Source organism: Vespa crabro, chromosome 6 (assembly GCF_910589235.1).
Source record: "Vespa crabro chromosome 6, iyVesCrab1.2, whole genome shotgun sequence".
NCBI classification, from domain to species: Eukaryota; Metazoa; Arthropoda; class Insecta; order Hymenoptera; family Vespidae; genus Vespa; species Vespa crabro.
The window spans coordinates 10,910,119-10,937,341 of record NC_060960.1 but is presented as its reverse complement, the minus strand read 5'-3'; the positions used below and the strand labels follow the sequence as shown (position 1 = coordinate 10,937,341).

The 27,223-nt window shown below is 37.9% G+C and overlaps 3 protein-coding genes across 11 annotated transcripts in view; 2 read left to right on the top strand and 1 right to left on the bottom strand.

Moving 5' to 3' along the window:
- Positions 1-1,009: 1,009 nt before the first annotated feature.
- LOC124425066 (branchpoint-bridging protein-like) lies at positions 1,010-2,608 on the bottom strand. Of its 2 annotated transcripts, none has more exons than XM_046964853.1 (2): positions 2,412-2,608; positions 1,010-1,949 (listed from the first exon to the last, which is right to left on the bottom strand). In XM_046964853.1, exons 1-2 carry the CDS (start codon positions 2,606-2,608, stop codon positions 1,772-1,774), a joined length of 375 nt encoding a protein of 124 aa, XP_046820809.1. In that variant the 3' UTR covers positions 1,010-1,771. The 2 variants fall into 2 exon arrangements, with proteins under 2 accessions (XP_046820809.1, XP_046820810.1); XM_046964854.1 differs by having other exon boundaries at positions 1,010-1,946.
- Positions 2,545-20,732, top strand: LOC124425048. Of its 5 annotated transcripts, XR_006942412.1 has the most exons (6): positions 2,545-2,702; positions 2,809-7,670; positions 15,059-15,213; positions 15,904-16,033; positions 16,550-16,632; positions 17,862-17,999. XR_006942412.1 is itself a non-coding variant. In XM_046964818.1 (3 exons), the coding sequence occupies exons 2-3, from the start codon at positions 4,165-4,167 to the stop codon at positions 18,070-18,072; spliced, it is 3,717 nt and encodes a 1,238-aa protein (XP_046820774.1). In that variant the 5' UTR covers positions 2,545-2,702; positions 2,809-4,164; the 3' UTR covers positions 18,073-20,732. The 5 variants fall into 5 exon arrangements, 1 of the variants encoding a protein (XP_046820774.1); XR_006942414.1 differs by lacking the exon at positions 15,059-15,213; XR_006942415.1 differs by lacking the exons at positions 15,059-15,213; positions 16,550-16,632 and having other exon boundaries at positions 17,862-17,992.
- Positions 20,733-21,072: 340 nt separating this feature from the next.
- The window catches only part of LOC124425060 (surface protein P113-like), a 13,400-nt gene continuing 7,249 nt past the window's right edge, over positions 21,073-27,223 (top strand). Inside the window, exons 1-3 of one of the 4 annotated variants that reach the window (XM_046964844.1) lie at positions 21,073-22,360; positions 23,005-24,170; positions 24,461-25,235. In XM_046964844.1, the coding sequence (XP_046820800.1) occupies positions 23,191-24,170; positions 24,461-24,515 (1,035 nt within the window). In that variant the 5' untranslated portion in view covers positions 21,073-22,360; positions 23,005-23,190 and the 3' untranslated portion in view covers positions 24,516-25,235. Of the gene's footprint in view, positions 22,361-23,004; positions 24,171-24,460; positions 25,236-25,544; positions 26,177-27,223 lie in introns of those variants that run through there. The other 3 variants (XM_046964846.1, XM_046964843.1, XM_046964845.1) reach the window with 3 other exon arrangements.

Below are 27,223 nucleotides of genomic sequence, written 5' to 3'. Positions count from 1 at the left end.
AAAAGAAAAAAAAAAAGAAAAAAAAAGGAATAAAAAGTGAATCTTTCCGAATCAATCAATTTAGCCAGTATCTATATAGATCATGTTGTTTAAACGAACAATAAGATTTTTTTCCCCATCTTTCTTTTTTCTTTTCTTTTTTTTTTCTTCTTTCTTTCGTAAAATTGTCGTACGAAGGAATCATATTGGCCTTGTTAAGAAGAAAATTGTCGCGAGTATCGCGCGAATCTCTTGGGTCTTGCGGTGACGTCTCCCTTCTACGTAAAGTACATTCGTTCAATGGCGGACGAAGTCCACGTGACCTTGTGCGGCTCACCTCGCGGCCCCCACGAACACCGCGAATGCGTAGAAGGAAAAGAAAATAAAAAAAAGAAGAAAAAAAAAAAAAGAAAAAAAAAAGAAAAAAGAAACAAAAAAGGAAAGAAAAAGAAGAAAAATACTACAAAAAAGAAAAAAAAACAAGAAAAAAGAAACGAGTAAGAAGAAGAAGAAGAAAAAGAGAAGAAGAGAAAGAAAAAAAGAAAGAAGAAGAAGAAGTAATAGAAAGAGAATCGTCACGACGTTGAGGGCGACGATGACGATGAGGAGAACGAGGACGTAACGTTTTCGTTGACGAAAAATGGAAAAGGCGGAAGTATGAAATTGGATTGAAAGTATGAACCGGTATCGACGTTATTGTAGCCATATTGGAAATGCGGATTGCATTTCGATCAATTTTCGTCTTTCACTCTTTATCTCTCTCTCTCTCTCTCTCTCTCTCTCTCTCTCTCTCTCTTTAATAATTTTTCCCCCTTCACAATTTAATCAATTAATTAAAATAAATATCTCCTTTGCTTTATATCACGATATTTCGTATTCCGCAGATTCCCCTAACATTTGCAATATTCGGTATTTTCATTTTTTTTTCCTGCATGAGGACATAGGGTGAGTTCGTTAAGCCACTTAATGCGTTTCTACGTGATTAAACCTCCCTTTTTCTTTCTCCGTCTCTCTTTCTCTCTCCCTCTCTCTTTCTCTCTCTCTCTCTCTCTCTCTCTCTCTCTCTCTCTCACTCTCTCTTTATCTTTTTCAAACAAATAAACTAGTTACGAAGACACATTAACACGACTATTCTAGAGTCGTGACGCAGTAAATGTAAAATCGGTATAAAAGTGCCAGCACGACCGACAATCTTTTACCGACTTTTTTTTTTTCATTGTGGCATTAGCAAGAGCCGTATTGTACGGATGCTATTCGTGTAAGTAAGGTACGTGTAGACGACGCCATAATAGAATCATTTCTGATACGCTTTATTTTATATTTATTTTCTTTTCTTTTCTTTTCTTTCTTTCTTTTTTATTTCTTTTTTTTTTTTTTATGTTTCCTTTCTTTTTTTCTTTTCTTTTCTCTTTCTTCTTCCATCATACAAAAAAGATTATACGATTGTAAGAGATACGATATGATACGTTTCAGATACGAATGGTAATAACAAAATCATCCAAACATGGTACGCCGTTTGACGCCATTATAATTGAATTTACCTTCGGTGTATATACGGTGTATATACGTGTACGTATACGCGAGTATGCATATATACAGGTTGTATTTCCCCTCCCCCCGTTATCTTCTCTCTCTCTCTCTCTCTCGCTCTCTCTCTTACTCTTTCGCTCTGTATTACCTCCCCTTCCCTCCTCTCTTCTCTTTCTCATCACCAGTCTCTCTCTCTCTCTCTCTCTCTCTCTCGCTCTCTCTTACACACACTCAATCGCTCGCTCACTCACTCACTCACTCTTTATCTATCTCTACTCCTCCTATTCGGCTCATTCCATGGTCGGTGCTCCGGTCGTGAACAGCCGGCTCGGAGTAAGGGGTAAGAGTATACAGTATCGACCCAAGACATTTCGTCGCCTTGAGGATATATCAAGCGGAATTTTCCATCGACATAACGATCCCAGCTAGGCTTTATTCTTCTAAAACAAATAATTAATTATAAAGTTGCTTTAGCTAATGTAAAAAAAAAAAGAAAAAAAAAAACTTTGAGTTTAATTATTGCGGTATGTATTAATTTACATTGTCATTATTTTATATTCTTAAATTAATTATTTCGTTGAAAATGTATTGGAAGCGCGACCGGTAGCGATATTTATGAATAAACAAATCAAGTCCCGATACTTTCTCGTTTACGTAAGTTGATTAATATTAAAAAATCGTATAATGTCTGAATGAATAATTTCTTTCGATTACAGAAGATGAATGAATAAATGAAATTGATTTATTAATGTATCAGATACATTCATTGGCCTTATCATTTAAAGTTATTAAAAAGTTTTGAACAAATTTAAGAATTCTTCTTTTTTCTTGGTGATTTTTAACAGTTAACAAGTTCGATTGTAATTTGAATAGGGAGCGGAAAAAAGGAAGAAACGAGGTACCGGGAATAGAGACGTCCCTGTATCACGCTCCCGCGGAGCGGGGGTGGTGGTGGTGGTAGTGATGGTGGCGGCGGCGGCGGCGGCGGCGGCGACGACGGTGGTGGTGGTGGTGGTGGTGGTGGTGAGGAAGGCAACAAGGAGGCACAGCCAGTAGCTCCCAGGCAGTGAGACCGCGCGTAACGATGTATAACCGGCATCCGTTGGTCCCACGGCGTTATGTCATAGATGACAATCCATCGATGTGAAATTTTTAATATGTCTTTGATATCGGAACTCAAGGTCAAGGATAACGTGAGTGTTTTAAACCTAAATTATATCTTAGAATACGAACGAGCACTTGACACTACGCCGTGCGGATCGAATACGTACCGTTTCACGCCAAAGTATTTTCTTTCAGGTATACAAGAGGAGTCGAAAAAACCGTATTTAGAATCTTTCACATAAATTATTTGGGTATTTAGTACCTGGTATTATTCAGTGTCGAGTAACGAGCTACCTTTCTTGCTGCTATTACCTGCATCGTAGGTAGAAGAAGAGGAAGAAGAGCTTGGGCTGAGGTGAATTGGTCGAACACAGTGCTGCCAGTTGCAAGCTCTTTCTCTGTCTCTCTCTCTCTCTCTCTCTCTCTCCCTCTCTCTTACTATCTGTCTGTCCCTCTCCCTCTATCTATCTCTATCTCTCGCTATCTCCCTCTCGCTCGCTCGCTCGCTCGCTCGCTCGCTCGTTCGCTCACGCTCCATCTATCTATCTCTCTCAACGGAGTCGACGCCGAAAGCTCGATGCAAATCGACGCCGTTGAATCTCTTCGATGAAGATCGACGTTAGCGTCGGTGGTTTTCCTTCTCTCTATTTCCCCTCTCTGTGTCTACGTGTCACGGTTCGATAGCCAGATGAACGTCGCCGACCCCAGCAGCATCATCAGCGTTGGCGTGTACCTGGAGAATATAGGAAGTACGTCCTCTGAAACGGTCGACCGCTCTGCTACCGGATGTCAACGAACTCCTCGTAAAGAAGAAGCTTTCTCGTGCATGGCAGAGAAAGAGCTGAATTTTTACGACGACGCTAAAGCTATTCCTAATTTTTTCGATGGGGACGATAGTTTTGGTAACACGACGATACGATCTTACTCTGTATCATCGCAGCTACGAAAGAGCTGATTCGATCGAAAATCAATGATCGGTCATTGACTTTCGCACATGCGGCTTTCGATGTCCGTGAACGACGAACGATTGGTACGAGAAGTGTAAATCGATGTCCAGCTGACGGATGCGCGCGATGCGATTGGTGAACGAATGTTCAGGGGAATGTCATCGTTCGAAGCTACAAACAAGTACGTTTACCAAGTACGCGATATGCGACGATTTAAACTCTTATGATACGTATTTCATACGATAGATGTCCTCTGATATAATAAAAACTATTCAAGGAAGATTTCCACGTAAGGTTGTGCGACGTTGAAACTTTGACGGTTGCCAGATAAAAGAAAGCAGACTCGAAATACCTGTAAAAGTGCACCAGGAACATAGTACGATTATCTTTCGAAGAAAAGAGGCAAAGGAAAGAAAGGGGGAGAGGGAGAGAGAGAGAGAGAGAGAGAGAGAGAGAGAGAGAAAGAGAGAGAGAGAGAGAGCGAGAGATTGGATTAGACGCTAAGCGATTTTAAGACAAGGCTAATAACGGTAGAATACTGGTGAGTTTTAGTCAACATTTGCTGGACGAGTGGCGGGATAACCACCGTTCTTTGCATGGAGTGATGAGCGGGGCCCCTGCACGGGGCACAGTGCCCCGACGTCAAAGACGCCATCATCATCATCATCATCATCATCATCATCATCATCATCATCAGAAACATCCAAAACACGCTCGAAAGGAGCCTTCCGAAGAGCCGGAAGAAAAACGGCCAAAGGTCAATCCGATATTCCTTTGGGCCTCTCAAAGGGAACAGAGAATAGTCGAGGTTAGATGTGAGGATTACGACAAGAGAAATCGTATAAAATTAACGAAAACCGCGCAAGGATGGCGTTCGATACCGAGAACGACATCGAATATGTATTCTACCGGTCTTGGTGCAAATCAAGAAAAGAAGACTACACCGGCGTGTACGTCTTCGAGTTCGAGTTTGAACGAAGAGAAAGAAAATGGCAAGACCGTAACCGCAACTATCAGAGATAATAATTTAATAGATAAGGGTAAGAAACGCAGGTACGAAGATTTTTTAAAGGATAAGAAATATTCACAGGATTATTTCCCATTGGAGAATCTCCAAAATGGAGTCCGAGTTATGGCGGATTGGGAAAGGAATCGAAGAAGGGCCTCTTGTTCGGAGGATGAGCAGGAGGATGAGGAGGAGGAAGAGGAGGAGGAGGAGGAGGAGGAGGATGATAGCGACGAGCAGGATGACAATGAAGACAATGGAAGAAAAAAGGATGACAGCTCCTTTACTTTGGATACTACGAATGATTGTATAAAGGCGAACGGTAAAAGCAATCTCGAGAGATTGCAAAAAGACGTACACTTTCAACCGCGAGTGGTCCTAGAACATCTTCACTTATCTCAGCTACCCGATCATCACCATCATATTTTGTTACGAACGGACGATAAGATCGTTGACGATCCCAAGGATGCCGGCGATAATTCCAACGATAACGAGAAGGATAGAGAAGAGGACGAAGACCCGAATAACGAAAGACAAAATGAGGATATCGGTGGGGAAGATGGGGATGAGGATGAGGACAACGACGACGACGACGGCGGCGGCGGTGACGACGACGACGACGACGACGACGGCGACGACGACGACGACGACGACGACGACGACGATGACGACGACGACGACGACAACAATGAGGAGGAGGAAGAGGAGGAAGAGATTAATGATGATAACAAAAAATGTCGAGGAAATAAGGAGGGTATTCAAGACATATTAAATATGATAGATGCCACAGCCTCACCCGTTTTAGCAACCGACACGCCCAGTGCCGATTTACCAATGCACTCTACGAAAACTTTCGAATTAGTTTTGAGTGAAAACGTATATCAAAAAAAGATTAGCGATAAGAAGAATAAAGACTTGGATCCTGCCTTACCTAATTCGGTTAAAGGTAAATCAAGGACAGATTTTATATCCAATTATCAAAAGGAAAATGTTGAAAATAACGATAATATTAATGATTGTGATCAATTGGAGGTACACGAGGAAAAGATACTCGAACGTTGCAATTCAAACATCGACGAAAAAAAGAGTCACGTATCGAAGGAGTCTACTTTTGTCGATTGCAAAAATAATATCGATGTGAAATCTTGCAAAGTTGTAGAAGCTGACGGTGGTATTAGTCGTTCCAAGTCCGAACCCAATCCTCTTCACAAATGGAAAAATAGCTTGGCTATGAACGTATCCGAAGTAGACGAGGAAGCACCCGATGAACCAACGAAGATAGATTACAGTAGCAGTTCAAAGATTTTGAAAGCTCTCAGAAATACTCCAGGACTTTCGGTTTCGATTACGACGGCCCATCCCCAAGAGGGAACGAAAAATTCAATCGTACCTTCCTCCAGGCCGTCTTCGAAAAGTTCTTCGTCAAGCAGATCGCCCGATTCTCAGGCAGAAAATGTAGAAAAACTTTTGAAAGGTTCCATGATCGATTATTCGTCAACGAAATCGTTCGATCCCCGTGGTCAAGTATTAAATTTACCTCGAAACCTTCCGGGCTTGTCGATCGTCATACCGAATTATCGTTATCGCAACGTATCCAATTCGCAGTCAACGACGAATACGACGTCTCCAAAAACGAAGGACAGGGTGGAATCGCCAGAGAGTACCGTCAATTTTCCAAAAACTGACTTCCCGCACGAGGAGGAGGATGAGAGGGATCTCGAGGACGACGAGGATGATTACGATTCTCAAGTTTTAGAAGATCTTAGAAGACAAAAAGCCGATTCTTTGGTTTACGATAGCGTCGATAGTGGCTGTTTTCGCAGATCGAATTCTAGGAATAATCAGGATGACAGAAACACTCCCATAGAAAGTATTAAGGATCGTACGGACGGTGCATGGAACAGTTCCGGTCGAAGTAGCGAAGCTCAAGCAAAGTGTAAGTATCAGGATGTGGAACACTTTGACGAGCAAGTACTTGAGGAACTTAGATCTCGCGGTACAGTAGTTTCGCCCCAACCTAGTGGTATCCCATGTTCGCCTGCCTCCAAAAGGCCTTCCTCGGCGTACTTGGAAAGGCTATTACCCAGCCCACCTTGTTCGGTGTCCTGTTCGGAGGATGCGAAGAACGATTTGACCTTAAAGGGTATTTTGTCGTCGCCAAGTTGCCTGGAAAATAAAGATTATGATAAGAACAGGGAAACTACGTCAAATCGATGCGAGCCTGTAACCAACGAATATATGACTAGTCGGTCGGATTATTCCAAAGATAACGAAAAATCGAATGGTGGTACGCGTAGAACGGTACGAACCTTCCACGAGCATTCGAACGTTCAGAATCAGGATATAAAGAATACCAATGGAAGGCCAATGTCGAGCGGTGATATTCATAGTACATTCTTAATAAGCGATCGTACTGCGTTAAAGAAGCCTATATCGGCCGAATGGGCGATTAATCGGCTAAGAAAACAGGCTGGTTATCATAAAATTTTAGTACGATCCAGGATGCAATCGGCTGAATATCAAGAAGCTTACGCGACGTCTACTAGTACGGACAAACTCTTGGATCCAGCCAGTCAACTCAGAGAACTGATAGAAACGTCCGGTCATTTAATACCTGATCCCCTTTTAGTACCACGTGACTATCTTCCAGCTTTGGCCGCGGCACCGGCTACCGAAATTCCAAAACTTTTAACCTCGAGACCGGAATTAAGATTACCAGAAGCATTAACAAGGCCGGATCTATTAAGAGATCCAGATTTATTAGTGATATCCTTGACTCATCTACAACATGTGCTCGATCACGGTGAAGGTCCTGTCTCCAGGTCACGACAATTCCAATCCAGGATCGGCAATGGCGTTAACAAAGGATCAAGTCACGTTAATCACAATGGTATCAGGAACGGTACGCAAATAAGGCCCAAGCTTAGTTGCAAGCCTATCGGCACGCTGATGCCGGCGCCTATCGATCTCTCTAGCAATCGCCGCTCCAGCCCTTATCCGCCATTACTCAGGGTACGAACTGGATTGCTTAAACAGGAGCCGGAAGTAAGCTCTACAGCGAGTTCGCCGGATGATTCGCAACTTTGGCATCCCCTTTTTGGCAGGTAATATTTCATCTATCTTTTTTCTTTTTTTTTTTTTTTTTCTTTTTTCTTTTCTTTTTCCAATTCTTGTTAACTATCTTTGTTGTCGCTGTCGTGTCCTCGATTTCTCCAGACACATATCCGTTTTCTTAGAGTTTATTTAGGACAATGTGGAGAAAAGATACGAAGGCCACTTTATATTAGATCGTCTCTAGTCTTCTAGGCTTTTTAAATGTAGAATCTACGAAAGTTGATACATCGTCCGTCCTCTGTAATTGTTTTATCGCCTGATACGTGACCGTGAAGCATTCACTTATTTCGCAACGTTATCAAATATCTTCGTTCGTCTATCTCTCTCTCTCTCTCTCTCTCTCTCTCTCTCTCCCCTTCCCTCACGCTTATGAACAAATGGTGTCATAATGCGTGGTTCAAATTTTTTATGCTGTGCAAGATTTCTTTAATATCAGATTATACAATATTTAACTATATAGAAAGATCCGTCGCGACGCGTACGAGAATAATTCGTTTGCTCCTTTTATCCTTCGGATCATTTTTTTTTTTCCTTCGATATGATAGTTAAGAAAGAGCCATTCGGACTTTCGCGATGGTTTATGCATACAGCTCGAAGGAGTGTGTGTATGTGTGTGTCTATGTCTATGTATATGTATGTTAGAAAGAAAGAGAAAGAGATATATTCTGTCTCGAATATCTGGCGATTTCATGGAGAAGGAGAGGAAATACTGCGACAAGCGCCGTCGGTGACAGTGATCATTTGCATTTTAATATCACCACGCAATGGCGGCGTTACCGGCCCTGCTCCACCTCCGACCTGTCAACTCGCTTATAACGAGCCGATCAACGTACGTATACGGCCACTGCTAAATTATTTAAACGGAGATCGGAACGGTCTTGCACTCGTACTGTGTTTCTCTTACACCTTTTCTTCGCGTTCTTCGCGTGACCAACCATGAGAGAGTCAGTACTCCTTCCTCTCGGCCATCGTGACGGCCATCTTGCATTATCATCATCAAAGAGAAAATAAATTCTATTCGTTCATTTAACTCTCCCTCCTACCCCTCGCTACCTCGTTATCTTTTTTCTCTTTTTTTCTTTTTTATATATATATATATATATATATATATATATATATATATATATATATATATACATATATACCTAATACCCATTGATATCGATTTTCGTTCTCGTTCTTAGCGGCGGCACCAACAGCGGGCTATCTTTTAAGACCATCTCAAGCTGCCCCTTTACCATCAACGCTAATTCCTGATAGCTAATTGACAATAAAGACCATTCTTAATTAGGAGCAATACAGTCTTGCGATCGGCCATTGGCACTTTAGAAAACTAGGTCGACGCTTCGTTTTTTGTCCTACGTTAGACTGTGAGGCGCTTCGTTGCTTACTTGCGCGAAGCAACTGCTAAATGATATTTCAAATTTATAGGGTCCTATTTTAAATAATTAAACAATGACAATGAAAAGCAATCCCGTAATGACGTTTTACTCGTCGAGCTAGACAACGTAGTATGAGATGGACGGAATCACCTCTCTCTCTCCCGCTGGTTCAAAGTGATTTTACTTGGAATGAAAGAAAGTTAAATAAAAATAAAAATATATATAAAGAAGAAAGAATAGAAAAAAGATTAGGAAAGTCCAAAGATTCATCTACGCAGTATGGTATTAAACCGAAGTCGGAGAATGATGCGAATAAGCTTAAATAACGGATTACTGAGCAATCTGGTTAGATCGTAAAGTTTGAGTTGACGGGATCTTTCTGTATACAGGATGGCCCATATAAAATATTACGAGCTATTTTCATCGAAAACATTACGAGTATAGACTTAAATTTCTTTTTTTCTTTATTTTCTCTTTTTTTTTTCCTTTTTTTTTTCTCTCTTTTTTTTTCGTACATATACGAATATTACGTTATCAACTTTCACGATAAAGATGATATAATCGTTCAATCCCACAAACTGTTATATCTTTCGAAATAACTTTTGACATAAAAGATTATCAAGTCCAAATGAAACAACAACAACAACGTGAATTCGCATAAAAGATTACTTAATTAAAAAATGCAACAACGATTCGATTGTGTAAAGTAATTTGTTTACAATAGAGTGAATTAATCGTTGAGGAAAATGTTAAATGTGAAAATTTAGCCATATATCCTTCCTCCGCTCGTCCCTCTATTCTCTCCAAACAAAGTCACGCATACCCACTACACACACGCATTATATTTTCCAAGCATAATACGCACGTGTTCGTACATATGTATTGGTACGTCGACATTGCGCCGAACTGTTTCGTACGTACGCCCTTTCGCTCCGGCAGAGCACTTGTGTAAATAGCATTAGGATGCTACTCTCCGCGTAGCGCTCGACGAGCGGACGGCTTTAATGAGAGGGAGAGAAGGAGGGGGCAGGGAGAGAGAGAGAGAGAGAGAGAGAGAGAGAGAAAGAGAGGGAGGTATTAAAGGAGGGTCCTCATATGACGACACGAGCATTCATCGATCGCACGACGACGGGCTTTCGAAAGCCTCAGGCATAGTGAAAGAGAAAGAGAGAGAGAGAGAGAGAGAGAGAGAGAGAGTGAGAGTTAGGAGGGGTTGGTGAGGGTATAGAGGGACGATGAGGGGAAACGGGAAACAGGAATCAAGGATCGTTTTTGTCCGCTCGAAACTTTGTTCCGGCGAACTTTTCGCTAATAAGTTCTTCGCGAGGAAGAAGAAAGGGCAAGCTTTTTTTCTTGAGTCTTTTTTCTTTTTCTTTCTCTTTTCTTTTATTTTTTCTTTATCATTTCCTTTTTTTCTCTCTCGTTTTTCTTTATCTCTGTTTTTTTTCTTTCTCTCTTTCTTTTCTTTCTTTTTCTTCCCCCTTTCTACTCTTTTCTTTTCTCTTTCTCTCTCTCTCTCTCTCTCTCTCTCTCTTCCTTATTACGCGACTCAACGCAGCCACTATATCAACCACAACTTCAACTTCAGCTTCAACATCAACTACAACATCAATCTTAACTTCAGTTTCAATATCACATCGATTTTCTCTCGTGCATTCTTTCGAATTCCACTTTACATCCCCACGTTCTGTATTCCTCTTCATTAAGAACGATCCAATATGGCGAATTACAAATGAACTAAAGTACGTTCGTTTATTTGATTCTTTTTTTCTCTCTTTCTATCTGTCTTTCGATTCTTTCCGTTCTTCCTTCGCGTTCTTTTTTCTCCTTTTTTTTATTTTCTTTCGATTTGTATCTCTTCTTTTGTTTCTTTTTCATTTTCTTTTACTCTTCTTTAAAATTTTTATTTTTCGAACGAGAAAGGATCTCTCATGAGACAGAGAGGATACTTAGTGGAGTCCGAGAACGCAGGAACGAAGCAAACGAATTGAAATTGTTGCTGGAAGAATGATGCAGATCTATCTCAACGTACGAACTGTACGTGAAGGGGCAGAGTTGTGGGATAGGGAGAAGTTAGTTAGGAGGGAATGGATTAATGGAAATTTCTTCATATCGGTCAAATCTTTACCGTACCAGATAGACACAGATACACACACACATATATATATATACGCACAAATATACATGCACGATTAGAGAAAGATGTATACACGTAGAAATTGTATATGTGTATCAGCGTGATTCTAAAGGACCCCCCTTCACCTCCCGTACTCGTGGTGGAAAAATTGGATCGGCCAGGGTCGGTATACCATAACGCTTACCTTCACGAACACGAAACCGTCACGATTTACGATGCGTCCAGCTGGATCGGTCGATGCCTGGCCGGCCCTGAAGGCTTACCTCGCCCACGTCCACGCCCACGTTTCCACGTAGAAAGAGAAAATGAGAGAGTCGAGAGAGAGAGAGAGAGAGAGAGAATCACGAGAATGGAAGTAAATAGGGGAGAGGAGAAGAAAAAGAAAGAAACAGAAAAATGAAAAAGAGATAGATAGATAAATATATATATATATATATATATATATATATATATATATATAGAGAGAGAGAGAGAGAGAGAGAGAGAGAGAAATAAGCAAATGAGAAGAACAGGAAGAGAGTAAAAGTATCCGCTCTTTTTCTTATTATGCACCCTTTCCTGTGCTCCCTCTTCCTCTTTCTCACTCTCTCTCTCTCTCTCTTTTTCTTTTTTATTTTCTCCTTTAGTATCTTTCACTTTTTCGTTCATCTACATTAAAGATCTACGAAGAACATTTAAGCTATTCGAGTTACTCAACTCTTCGTGATATCGCCGATGACGTCGATTATATAGCCGAGGCAGGTCATTGGTCCGAGGTCACGAAAGTTAGGAGACTCTTCAAAAGTAACTAGATACGAGACCACGTGGGAGCTTGCGAAAGGACGTAACCAGATACAGAATGGCCAATCTTTTTCTCTCTCATTCTCTCTCTCTCTCTCTCTCTCTCTCTCTCTCTCTCCCTTTCTCTCTCTCTCTCTCTCTCCCTCTCTCTTTCTTCTTCTCTGTGCATGTTAACATAAAAAAATTCTTAAACGACGAAAAAAATAGAACGAATAAAGAAGAAATTGGAACAAATTTCTTGTCGATCCCATGTAATTATATACTCGCAAATGATATTGCGATTGCGAGTTACAACGTAGAACTTCGGCCTCGTCCTTTTACATATTTCATTACTATTTACCCGAGTCCGTACGGATATACATACGAAAGTAGATAGTGCGTAGGTATGTATTCAACTTGCATATTCTATTCCGTGCATTCTTTTCTACGAAAAAAAAAAAAGAAGGTAAAAGAAACGAAATCTCTCTTCTCGCTCTTCTCTCTACTTTGAATATTCACGATTTTGCAATTCGAATTCGAAGAAATTGTACGGTCGATAATAAAACAGAAGTTTTAAATATATTCGCTTACTATATATATATATTCGTACGTTAAATATAAATCATTCTATTATCACGTGCAATTGATATATTGCATTGAAATTTTCTTAGTTAATGCTAATTAACATTCGTACATAAATACGTACAAGACAAGAGATACTTTTGTTCTAGCTTAACTCCGTCCTTGTATCGTATTCGAATGTTTTAAATACCGATCGTGCAAAAGGGAAGAGGATAGTTGCGGCGAAACAACTTGAATAGTTTCTCTGTCTTCCTTCTATCCGATAGCGTAGCCTGTTACTCTCTATATCTATCACTATTCCTATCTGTGTCTCTATCTTTATCTTTAATTTTGTCCAACTCGAAGAAAATAGTTTTTTTAGATTGTTTATCGAGAGTTTAGCATTGAGTTACCTTAGTTACCAAAAGGATATCGACTCGAGGTTGTCTCTACGCAGGTGTAAGTATATCGCGTTATGAACGCTCCTTAAAAGCGAATCGGTGTTAATGTATGTATGTGTGTGTGTGTGTGTGTGTGTGTGTGTGTGTGTGCGAGAGAGCACCGTTCTCGCGGGTGGATAGAAGGAATTGGTTCGAAAGCACGGCCGTCGTGCCTTCTCGCCTTCCCGGTCAATGGTCTCTCAGTGAACGACGAAGTCGACTGGCTCGTAAGCTCGAGTACCTACTACTACTCATACTACTACTACTACTACTACGACGCGACTACTACTACTACTACTACTACTACTACTATACTACTCTACTGCTTCAACTCCCCGAGCAACTCCTTATTTCTCTTGGTACTTACTTACTCCGAATCCTACTACTCGGTGTTCGTTCGTTGATATACGATGTAAGCTCGAAAATGTACCTACATACGAGTTAAGTACATACATCGGATACACGAACGAGATATCTTCGTTATCTACATGCATACATATTTACAAGTATATATAAAGAGGACTATTCAGGTACATACGATGTATTACTTCCTACAAGATGATAGAACATGCAAAAAATAAAGAGGATCATTTCTTGGATTAGAAAAGAAAGGAAAAGAGTAAGAAAGAAAGATTGAAAAGATGATGAATCAAGGATGATTAATTTAGGAATCAATGATTTTCTATTTACAAAATTCAAAATGTAAAATTATCGTACGGATATAGAATGATCGAATTGGCATCCAACGGATGATCGTACTCCGTTGTTTAGAAATGAGTGATAGGAAGGCCTTGAACGATCGTAATACGGAGAAGGAAGGAATGGTCGATGAAGAAGGTCGATACACTCCTTTGCAAATGTATTTTTATCACGCCCACGAGTCGTTCATTGTTCTTACGATCGTCCATCGTCGTTACGGAATATCCTTTGCTGGTCTTATCGACGTTACATATACGTCTGTACTTGATTCCTCTTTCTCTCTCTCTCTCTCTCTCTCTCTCTCTCTCTCTCTCTCTCTATCTCTCGTTTTCTACTCGATCGATAAAGTTATGAATTATGTTCGAGACGGTTGGAAGGATTTGTACACTGGCCGGCCTTGAGGAATAATGCGCAACAAAGAAAGGAAGAGAGAAAAGAAGGAAGGAAGGAAGGAAGAAAAGGCAAAAGGGAAAATGTCTACAAAATGAGAGAAGGAGAAGGTAGACTTTGCACGATGAGCAAGTCGTTATACCCTCCTCCTCGTTGAACTGAGATTTCTACCTTGGCAGAAGGAATCGAGTGGTCTAACGGATCGATCCCCGTATCCTATACTTTTAACCATCGACGATAAACGATTCTCAACGAACGAATCTATTCGTCCGTCGGCCATATCGAGTTTTCCAAAGCCAAGTTCCATCGATACATCGGATATTCCGAACGTTTTCTTTTTTTATTGAAAAAAATAAAAAAAAAGAAAAAAGGAACAAAAAAAAATGAGAAAAAGAAAATAATTCACTCGCATAGAAAATCGATAAAATATTTCTACGAGAGTACGAAAAGGAAGATTAACAAGAGAAGGGGAAACAAAAATAAAAAGCAAGGGAAGAGAGAGAAAGATAAACGCTAGAATTTTCTTTAACGATACATTAGAATCCTCGCAATTTATCTTTATCAATTCGAATATATCTGATATTATATAATATCGGATATTAGAAAAGTTTTTCTTTTTTTATTGAAAAGAAAACAGAGAAACAAACAAACGAAGAAAAAAAAAATGAAAAAAGAAAGATAATTATCTAGAATAATTCATTCGCATAAGAAAATCGATGAGATATTTCTACGAGAAGTGGCAAACAGAAAGAAAAAGAAAAGGAAAAAGAGGAAAAGAAGAGAGAGAGAGAGAGAGGAAGAGAGGGAGAGAGAAAAAGAAACGCTAGAATTTTCTTTAACGTTACGTCATTAGGATCGTAGCAATTTATCTTTTTCAATACGATCGATTGAACTATTTTGATAATGTAAAAAGTTTCTTCGTAAAATGTTTTTTGATGACAGTTTACGCTTGCCTATCTATATCCATCCAACCGATCGAGCTCATTAGTAGTGGTATTGTAAAATTATAGGAGGGACACCGATAGCTACGAAAATACCGATACTCCTCCGTTCTAGCGAGGACGACGCTTTGCAGCGAGGAGGATCGATCGAGGTAGCGTTGCTCCGCACGTGCGCAGATCACGTTCTCTCGCATGCTGAGGCCACCACGTCACTCCTCGCCGAGGTGAGCCGAGAACGCACCCATTCCACGATCACACAGCCACCCACGCTCTTCCTACTACACGTGTATTCTCCATACATATAGATCGATCCGCTAAAAGAGTGCGCGCGTGTGTGTGTGTGTGTGTGTGTGTGTGTACATGTGTATGTATGTGTGTATGAGAGGGAGAGAGAAAGAGTCCCTTCTCGCCTGTTACTTCTCTCCCTTAACCCACCCCCATTGAAAGAAGTGAAACAAATCTCGGAGTACGAGGGTTGATATATGTATTTCGCAAGAAGGTTATACCCACGTGACCATTCCGCACACGTGCTTCATCCTAACGTACAAGTTCGCTATGCCAATTCGACATTTTTGCATCTCGAAATACTTGCACGGAGAATATCCGGCTAAATTACAACAGCTTGTCATTCCAGTTTACTACGGTCTATTATTCTATTTTTTTTCCCCTTTATTTCTCGTTACTGTTACCGTCATCGTAATCATTAGCATTACTATTATTTTTTATGTTATTGTTTTTATTGTTATTATTATTATTATTATTATTATTATTAAATATTATTTTATTGAGAAATATATATATATATACATACATATATATGTACGTAACATATACATATATATATTATTACACAATAATATATATATATGTGTGTGTGTGTGTGTGTATTGCGAAATAATTTGTCAAAATATTAGTGATTTTAGTGGATTGAAAATAGCTCAGAGAGGCCAGTAGGAGCACCCTTTCCATGGATATATATAGACATCGATCCACGAAGGTTTCGTAATATAGGCACCTTCGTCGTGCAAAAAGAGAGAAAGATAGGTAAGGAGAGAGAGAGAGAGGGGGGGGTGGGGAACTTCTAAAAGCATAAACGATACTCCGCGTCTCGAATGATATTTCTCTTTTCAACGATTACCAGATTCGTAACGCTAAGAATGAATTAGCTACGAAGAGATAAGATCTCTTCTTTCTCTAATTTCTCAGTAGACGGATGGAATTTGTTATGTTACTCGAGCGTTTCTTGCTCTAGAACGACGTAATTCGCATTCATAGAGGTTGCCTTTATGCCTTTTCCAGAAAGAATAATAAGGCTTCTAATTGTAAGGAGTACATTGACACTGCAAATTCCGGTTCTTTTTTTCCTTCCTTCATTTTTTCTTTTCTTTTATTTTCTTTCCTTTTCCTCTCTTTTCCCTTTTTCCTTCATTTTTTTTTATTATTCGCTCAGGCCCCGCCCCCCCACCATCCCCCATAACAGACTAGTCGTTGCTAGTTTTCTTCGACTATCTTCGATCGGAAATTCATATTTCATAAGAGTTTGTACCCTTTCTATCAAAGCTACGACGAGACGACGACCTACCACTATGAACGATTATGTGTCGTCTGAGAAACTCCGTTATCTATATTTCAAATCATGTCGGGTGAGTGCATATAGATTATTACGATGGGTGCGCACACTGTAAAACGATGGATGCGGTTCGACCTTCGATCCTCCCTTTCAAAGTCCTCTCCCATTGTGAACATAATTTTGTTATGGAAAAGAAAAGAAATAAGAAAAAAAGAGAAAGTGTAAGTGTGTGTCTGTGTGTGTGTGTGCGTGTGTGTGTGTGTGTGTGTGTGTGTGTGTGTGTGTGTGTGTGTGTGTGTGTGTGTGTGTGAGTGAGTGAGTGAGTGAAAGAGAGAGAGAAAGAATGCATTAATATACCTACATAAATCATTTTCTCTTGATTGATTATAGTCCAACTTTCGCGTTATCGATCGACAAACTTTCCCTATTATTTTACTTTTTTGAAAGTAAGATTGTTAAAAGAAAAAAATGGAAAAAAGGAAAGAAGAAGAAGAAGAAAGACAAAAAAAATAATCGTTAACTTAACAAATATATTTATTCGACACGATAGGCGACATACGATTTGAGATATATGGTACTATATGAAAGTGAGCTAGATTTTGATAAGAATTTCGGACGTTCTCGAAATGACGACATTTTTAGATCACAAGTCAAACCTCTCTGCTAATATCACTATTATTATTATTACTATTACTACTACTACTACTACTACTACTACCACTACTGCGTTGAAAGATTTATAACGGGTATCCTAAGAATTAGTGTCACGTACGTTTCAGATCGTATACGGATGACCCGCATAGATAGCGGACGTCCCACAAACTATTGAATGCTAGGCCAGTAAAAAACTGCTTACAATTTCGCTCTCTCGCGTATTACCAACTGAAACTTGCATAAAAGTAATATTCAAACAAAGCAAAAAAGGAAAAGAAAAAAAAATATAGGTAGTTTTAATATATATATATATATATATATACATTGTATATTATAAGTGCATATGCACATATGAATTATCCTTTCAATGAATTCTCATATGGACAGATAGAAAATTTAATGAGAGATACGAACGATTTAATGAAACGTTGCTTTTCAATCTCGTCGAATTACAATGAGGTTAATAATTAAACGATACTCTTGTAATACATTCTAATAGTATCAAATATAAAGAGAAATATCGCGCAGCCTTGAGTTCAGTTATTGCTTGGAACGCCTACCGACGTACATACATACGTAGTAACATTCAACGTGAATGTCAACTACTCCGAGAACACATAACTTAACAATCCTGTTTTTCATTTGCAGTCAAAAGAGGCAACATCAGCAGCATCAGCAACAACATCAGCAACAACTTCAGTATCAGCATCAGCTTCCACATCAAAATTCGCATCAGCATCAGAATCAGCAGCAGCAGCAGCAGCAGCAGCAAAATCAACATCAGCATCAGCAGCAACAACATCAGCATCAACAACAACATCAGCATGCCTCTTGGCATAGGACTACTTTAGCATCTTGACCGTTACGACCATAACCTTGACCAATAGTCGTCTTAACTAGTAGTCATTTCAATCCATGAGAGAGACAAGGAGAGAAAGAGAGAGAGAGGAGAATAAAAGAAAAAACTTCTTTTCCTTGTTCCACTACAAGGAAAAATTTATTATTAGATTCTAATCCAAAGCGTTAGGGAACGGTAAGAGAGCATTGGCGTAAGATCGATTATACACTTATGTACGCAACTCCAAACGCGTTAAGTCGATCATTTGACCACGATCTTTGACATTGTTAATCTCAGCAGTAAATTTTGTTCTATCCGTAGGGACGATAGTGCAATAATAAATCGCCGTGACGATATTCTAAATATTTCTTTGTTACCATTCGATTGTCCAATTTTATTCGATGTTACGTTAAGAGATAAATCGTTTTATAAGCGTATATTAAGAATCTTTTTATCGGGGATATATGCAATGAGTTATTGTTAAGTTCGAATTAACAATTTACATATCGTCCTTGTTACATTTGTTATAGATTTTTTTTTTTTTTTTTTATTATATTTACGATGATCAACGGTCGTGTATCATTTAACGTGCAATAACTTGTCCTTCTCTTTGATTTTCTTCTTTGAAATCGTCACGGCGACGTTAAAGTGTATTTCGAGTTTTTATCAGCGTTTTTATTGTTAAATCTCGAGCATGACTTAACGATTACGATCGAGTCGAGTTTGCAGAATGATAGAAAAAAAAGCAAAATTAATATTATATCTAATTAATATTATATCTAGTATTAATATTAGAAGAAAAAAAGAATTGTTACAGTATAACCATCGAACAGTATTGAGAATATTCGACAATAATTTCAATATATAATCGATACTCTTTTCTTGATTATATAAGATAAAATATTATCATGGAATGGGATGTAAAATCAAAGTTAATCGTGTGCCTATCATCGTTTCTTAATTGATTGAAAAGTCTAACTTTGTCGATTATAAAATCGCTGTAAACTCGACTTTGATTAGTTTCGCGATCGGGAGAAAAAAACAAAGCGTACGCTATAATTTTCCATGAAAATGATAAAGAGAGAATATCATATTTTATAACGAGTATGTATCTTATTTTTAACTATGTTATCTTGAAATAATATTTTGTAGACCTCTCTCCTTTAAAGATTTATCATCTATCTATATTTATGCAGTGAAAAAAAAAAAATTAAGAAAAAGAAAAGAAGAAAGAAAAATACCGATTACGCTCATACGTTCATAACTTTAACGCTATGAGCTTACGTCATCGAATTATAAACGCTAATTACAAGATTTGAATGATTGCGGAGCTAGAAACGCTTGATTTCTCTCACATATATATATATACACACACACATGAGTAAAAGAAAGAAAAAAAGAAGAAAAAAGAAAAAAAACGGAAACGTCAAAAATTTTGACTGTACGCGTCCTATGACGAAGCTAGGTGCTATTCGGTAGATTAAAAAAATAACAAAAAATAAATAATAATAATAATAATAATAATAATAATAATAATAATAATAACAATAATAATAATAATAATAATAATAATAATAATAATAATAATAATAATAATAAACGAAAGGTAAAGAAATAAACAAAAACAAAATAAAAAGATAAGACAAAAGTGAAGAAGAAAATAGAGAAAATCACTTTGATTGAAACGTGTAGATAGTTTCGTTTAGGTAGGTAAAATATTTTATACGATGTACACACACAAGCAGCATCATGTACACACATGTACGTATCATATAGGTCAATGATATAAAAAAATGCACGGATACACGAATGCACACGACAAAAATCGTGATAGATTGAAAACATATTTCCGTATCCGTTATGTCAGATCGATAAAACGCGTGCGTAATTATTATTACAATGTATACGCGTATAAATACAAAAAAGAAAAAGAAATAGCTAAAACGTTGAATGTCCGATTCTGTGTCCATTAGCCTGCAGGTAACAGGTTGCCGTCATATATGGCATGAATGAAATTAATGCAGATGCAGCGCGAAATGTATCGTAGACTTACACAATCCTCAAATCACATACTTCGAATTCTGATATTTTCCATGTGATATTCCATATATAGAATGCAGGAATATTAACTGAACCTTTCAACCTTTGTTTTTTTTTCTTTTCTTTTCTTTTTTTTTTTTTTTCTTTCATTTCTTCTCTCTCCTCATCCTCCTTCCCTTTTTATATATGTATATATGTATATATATATATATATATATATATATCTTTTTTCTTCTTTCATCTTTTCTTTCTTAATCTTCCAAACAACTTCCTTTTCCAAGTTTAATAGCGATTCATGTCATGGCTTCACGTTAACTGCAATTTTGGACAAAAACTAATAAGTATCATTAATATCCTTTTACTACCACGTTAAAAGCGTGGGATGTATAGATTTGTACTTGTTTGTTTAATTTATTGTTAGGTAGCTGAAACATAAATGTTCACGAATCACAACGATGTCGATGAGATTTGTGAATAGAAAAAAGAGAAAACTTTTAGATCAATCTTGACTGTTTAGCCTTTAGATTCTATTAGCAACGTAAGAATGATTAAAACATTATTTTGTTGATATATATATATATATTATACGATATTATTGATTATGAATTATGAATAATCTGTAAATATATGAGACCAATGCAGTTTCAGGCTTTTTACATGACCTTGATCGGATAGTACTCCGTGTGTCCTCACATTCCCGAAGGCGATCTAAACACCGACGAGGAACAGGTATTAGATAATAATATATCTCAATTTTATCAAAGTAAATTATTTTTATAAACAAAGCGACATAAAATTTCAATGAATAAACTTAAAGTAAGTATACATTCGACGGTTTAAATGCTACCTTACTCTTGAAAATTCTTTTATATGCATATATATATATATATATATATATATATATATATATATACAAATAAAAAGATGAAATAAAATAAATTGAAATGACATGAATTGAAAGTGAAATAATAAAAAGAAGCTAGTACGCCCGTATTCGAGCGTAATCGTATTTTCAAAAAAATGGCGCGTGCACAGCGCCATCTGGGAACGCGCTTGATTGGACGAGGAAAAAATCCGCGAAGTCGCACGACGCATAAATCTGCTCCGCATTGCGTCAATGAAACATGAAGATTCGTTAACGAATGTGCCTTGAAATAAGTGGTTAAACGAAAGTGACGTTTAAAAAAGTTGGCGCGACTTGGAAATTGGAAGGCGTTTTCAATTAAAACCGAACTAACGTAACCTTATAACATAGTAGGTTTATGCTTCTCGAGATGGCTAGGGGTCACTAGCCTCTCATACCGTACAGATCGCGGGTTCCTTTTTTTTCGGTCGGTAGGTACGCTGTCGTACTTATTTCTTTATTAGAAATCGTACCGTGTGACATTGACTTTAACGTGTTCATCGTCGTTACTTTGTCATCATTATTTAGTACTTTTACGAATAATTGTCGTAACACCAGTCTCAGCCGTGTACGTGATAATAACAATTGTCGTATCGACGAGTTGAAAAAAAATACGAGCTCTTCTCGGTTGACACCGAAGCGACATCGCGATTGACACGTCAAACGTTTTGAGAGACTTCGCCGTATGAAATATCGTTTAACCCTTTCCATGTAATCTACCTTTCCGTACCTCGCCTCCCGCCCGCCCCACCTCCCATCCCCCACCTATCCCATTATCCTTTTCCTCCTCCTCCTCCTCCTCATTTTCCTCCTCTTCCTCTTCCATCTCCTCGTTACTCCGTTCTCTTTGACACTCTCTATCTTCGTCTCATTCAGACGTTTCATTGTTGTCACATTGATTGAATTATCGTTTCCCTTCTTTCCACTCTCACACGCGCTAACTTTATATATTTCCTTTTTCTTCTTCTCGTGGGTAAGCATAATAAAGTGAGGTTATGTATCTACGACGGGCTCAGCAACGTCGTAGCGCGGTGATTTTCTTAACCGGCAAGAGAGAGAAATAAATGACGCAGATCTTTCATAAGTGTGTGCGAGGATGGTGAAAAATAAGACGATGGGACCGTTTGCGTAAATAAAACAGAGAGAGAGAGAGAGAGAGAGAGAGAGAGAGAGAGAGTGCGAGAGGGAGAAGAGAGAGAGAGAGAGAGAGAGAGAGAGAGTGTGTGTGTATGTGTATATTCCGATTGAAATAATTACGTGTCATTGATATCGGAGTACATCTAACCTTTTGATGAAGTCGATAAGTCGTTAAAGAGAGAGGCAATATGCTGTGGGATATGTGAAGGAGCCCTTGGAATCTTACATGTAAGTTCGTATAATGGAGACGTAATTACGTATGTAAAATATCAAGCCATCGTTTATTTGAATATAATTGTTGCTTTTAAAACAATGATTAAGAAAAATTACAAATACTTATTTACAATTTATCAATCATTCCATATAAACTATGTTTATTGAAATAAAAGACAACGTTGATCATTGTAATATTGATATTTATCGTATAAGTATGTCTCAAGAAAAATATACTTTAGTATCGAAAAATTCTTATTAATTTTGTAAGAAAAGAAAATTTCTTTGTTTTCTTTTTGTTTCTTTTCTTTTGTTTTTCTTTTTTTTTTTCATTTTTTTTTTTTTTTTTTTTTTTTTCAATACGTTATTGCAAGTTATTGATATTTATAATAGCGAGCATACAAGGTAATTATTTTCTTCATTATTTATCTTTATCGTTTGTCTTACAACAGAATGAAAAGGCGTTATTTATGGCAACATATAATTCTAACCTTGTTTTTTACTCGCGCGATAATGCAGATAAACGATCGAGCTGTATTATCGTCAGGAGTGAAAAAGAAATATTTTAATAAGAACGTTAACATTAAATTTTTCTTTTTTTCAATTATTATCAATGCGTAATAACATCCTAATTGATTAAAAATTATTTATTGTTACAGATTCGATATGATATGTATCTACCAGTGAGCAAAGTAGCTGCAGGCAGCTTATAGTTCCATAAAATGACCAAAGATGTCCTTACGATAATGATACCGTACATTTAGAATGTACAAGTTTGTTTATATTATATTCGTGGAATAAAATGTCTCAGGTAGAGAAAAGAATTTAAATTTATTTACATTAAAATGGCAGAAATTAGTACAGAGGATACCGAAAACATTAGGAAAATAATTGGCGTTGAGGAAGCTATAAATGAAAACGCTATGTGTTTAAAGAATAAAGAAACAAAGTCTAAGGAAGAAGAGCCAGGACAAATTTCATCTTTAGAAGAAAATGATAATAATGACAAATCTTCAAATTCCACTGATGCATTCCCATCGCTTATAAAATGCAGCGAAGATATCACCTTGAAAAATACAAAAGATAATTCTTGCATACCATGTTCCGCCAATGACAATACGTTAAAGATTGACAATTCAACAAATAAATTTAGCAATGTAAAGGACGTTGAAAATATTGACCGGGAGAAAATACAAGAAAATAATTCTGAAAATGAAAATAGTAATGTTATAATGATATCTGAAGAAATTGAAAAATTGAATAAAGATGAAGAGACAGATTGTAAGGACGAAAATTACACGGATACGGAAGGATCGACCGATCGTTTGGAAATTGTAATGAGCGATGCGAATGACGAAAAGGTGCTTGAAAATGTAGAGATAAGGAAAGAGATTAATAAGGATAATTTTAACACCGACGAGGAGCTTTCCTTGGAAGAAGAATCGCGAGAATTAAAAAAAAAATCGATCGAAAAGAAAACATCCGTAAAGATCGACGAAGAATCAGAAGTTGGAATAGTTGGTCCACCGACCGCGGTTAGTGATCTTATAAACGAGGAGGAACTCCATGGAGAATCTACTTTATCGACGGAGAAAAAGGTTAAGGATCATGTTGCCGAATGGGTTCAAAAATCTGTCGCTACGGAAGCTTTAATTACCGGCGAAATCGAAGAAGAAGAAAATGAAATTCCAATTAATTGTCGACGAAGAAGAAGGAATCTCAGAGATAGGCGAAGTAGAAAGAGAGAAAATGAAGATCTTCCTTCGGTGTCCAGCAGAAAATCCCAAAGGATCGTTAGTAACATCATAAAACGAAGTATCAAATGGTAAGTAATTCAAAAAAAATCAATCTTAACGATACACGATATAATATATTTTCCAATTTTCCGAGATAAACGTAAGCGTATATAAGAAAAATCGTAAAATACGCGTTGCGTGTTAAGGAAAGGACGAAAAATAGAAAAAAAAATATATATATATATATATATATACATATATATAAACAAAAAAAAAGAATCGGTTTTTCTCTTTTTCGTGCCGTCGATATTTGAGATTTAGCTTATCTACCGATAAAGCTCGGATAACAGACAGTATTCAGTACCGTGCAATCGCGCAGTAACGGCCAAGAAACAGGAAGGGGAAGCGCAAAAATCAAGGGGAAGAAATATTGACCGTGAGACCAACGAACAAGCGGTTGTATCGATAACAGGATGATCGTTTCTTTTATGAATCTTCTTTATTCCTTTACCTGCTTAAAGAAGAATGAAGAAGCAAACTTACCGTTCTATTTTTAATATCTACAATTAAGCATTTTTTTGTATCCTTGAAAATAATGTCGATACTTCGAAGCAGGCTTTTGTTAGAGCTCAACTAAGCGTATATGAAATTTTGCTTGCTGCTTAATTCGTTGAGCAAGAAATTTGTTTTTTTTTTTTTTTTTTTTTTTTTTTTTCAAGTTAACAAATGTAATTTATCCGACCTGAATTTTTCTAATCAATTTATTATTCATTCGTTCCGAATCCGTTATATGGTTCTCTATATATTTCTTTTTCTTCTCATCGAGAGTCTGCGAATTATACCCGCATAAGAGCGGGGCGTAAATGCCGGACATTCTTTTTTTCTATGACGGTACTCCTCCTCGTCAGAGTTCCCCCACCATATTGAACAATATTCTTCTCCTATGCGTCTGTGCTTGCTGGTTCTGATCTGCTGTTAGCGATGTATTCCTCTATTACATATACTCGTCGAAGCACACCGCCATGAAGGATGTGCTTCTGGAAAAGAAACACCCTCCTGTATATGGGGATTGCAAAAGAGAGGAAGGAACGATGGAATATAAGTATAGTCCAGTGGGTAAAGATGGGATGAGTAAAAAAAGAAAAAAGGAAAAAGTAAAAGAAGGAAGAGAGAGAGAGAGAGAGAGAGAGAGAGAGAAAAGGGGTAAATTTTCAAGCGTTCTAGCAACGACATAGACGCGTCAATAAATTCTGAAATGTTCGTACGGTATGATTTAAAGCTTCGAATGATATATTCTGGGATCGATAAAAAGAGGGAAATGATATAGAGAGTTTGCGTCATGGAAAACATCAAAGACAGAGAGATAACTATAATGTCTATTACAAAGTGAAATAGAATTTTGAATAGGTACAAAATACAAAGTACAAACGAATAAGGCAGATAAATTCTCGTGGAATTCTTAGACGTGCGTCACGCAAAGGCTATCCAGTTTCCATGGTCTCGGGCCAAGGCTGGTCTCACCCCGCAGCCTGATGAAAGTGGAGTGGCGGAGGGGCGTTAATCCCCGCGAACGGTACCATAGAAACGGTACCGGTGGGGTCGTTGCGTGCAGCCCGAGTGCGCTCGGAGACCAACCACTCTGCTTTTTGGTACCAACTACATATGTATATACCTCCTATATACGGGTGGAACACACGAACAAGAAGGACGGAGGAAGATAGCGATATAATCCAGACCCAAGGCCCCCTCCAAGAAAAGGGGAAGACCTTCTTTGTCCCGTGGAGTCCCTCGGGCGAAGGTCCATGGCCAGATGTCGGCTGGCTGACGGTGCTTGCACGCACACAACACACGTTACCGCCGCCGCCCTTCTTCTTCTTCTTCTTCCTTCTCCTCCTCTTCTCCTCCTTTTCCTTCTCATCGCACTCCTCCCTTCTTTCTTACCCACTGTGTACGTACGTGCACGAAGCTTTCTTTGTATTAAAGGCTCTTCTTCACCGCTTTTCGAGCCCTTTTCGAGTTTCTTCCTTCTTTACGATACGATGGTACCGTGTTTATATCATCCAATGGTATATATCCCGAGCCTATCAGCGTTTATATTTAATCATCGGCAAGTATAATAACGATATTTTTCTTTACTTTCTACAATTTACCATTTATCATTTCATTATTATTCTTTTTTATTTTTTTTTTTTTTTATTTCTTTATTTTTTCTTTTTGTTTCTTTTTTTTTCTTTTTCTTTTTTTTCTTTTTTTTTTAATCTTCTCCATTTATACCAAATTTACATATAAGAACGATTTCCTGGAAGTTTGTAACCGTTTGCTGCGGATGTGGTTCTCTTTGCAAGATACCTCGAAGGGACTGCGATATACGTATACACATTGGTCGACCTTCGAGCCTTCTTGATACCTGAAAAGATCGGACTCACGAGAGCAGTTTCTACAAGTTGGTGTGAGTAGAAAACGAGGTCGAATCACAAATTCGATGCGTCACCTTTCAGTTGTTTTTACGTTCGTTAAAGGTAGAATCTATTTTGGAATTACTTGCGAGTCTAGAAAGTTGCAGGTTAAAATTTCTCATAATAGCTCTTCATTCTCTGTCTCACTTTCTTAGTCATATACATTTGCTCTCTCTCTCTCTCTCTCTCTCTCTCTCTCTCTCTCTCTCTCTCTCTCTCTCTCTCCTTCCCTCCCTCCCCTAGAACTTGACTAAATTAAAAATTAATATCGTTTGCAAAACAAAAAAAAAGGATCTTTATTCCAAACCATAAATGAATATTTTAAGAATCTCTCAAATGTTATCTGCCCTTGTCGAATCATTAAACAAAAAATAAGAATAATAAGAAGTAGTTGCATCGAAAATTGGAGAAAGGAAGAGTAACCATCTTGCTTGGATGACCTCAATTCTGACTTGATTTGGCCGATCGAAGGTTAAGAACGAGTTATATAAAATCGTTGGGTCGACGATATTGTCGTTCGTGCAAAAGGCTTATTCATTCGCGTCGCAGAGAAGATCTCGTGATTCCTTCGAAAGAAGCATTGAATACCAGTTCTTAAATTTGATAGGAACTTATGTATAAGAAGGGTGCCGGGCTAAAAGGCAAGAACAGAAAAATCACTTTCAGAAAGTTCCTTTCAAATCCGA

Coding starts and splice junctions, on each gene's coding strand:
- LOC124425066 (XM_046964853.1), bottom strand. CDS start 2,608: ATGCCGGTTATACATCGTTACGCGCGGTCTCACTGCCTGGGAGCTACT. Junction 1,950..2,411: donor CAGGGACGTCTCTATTCCCG/GTACCTCGTTTC, acceptor TATTTGTTTTAG/AAGAATAAAGCCTAGCTGGG.
- LOC124425048 (XM_046964818.1), top strand. CDS start 4,165: ATGAGCGGGGCCCCTGCACGGGGCACAGTGCCCCGACGTCAAAGACGC. Junction 7,671..17,861: donor TGGCATCCCCTTTTTGGCAG/GTAATATTTCAT, acceptor TTTCATTTGCAG/TCAAAAGAGGCAACATCAGC.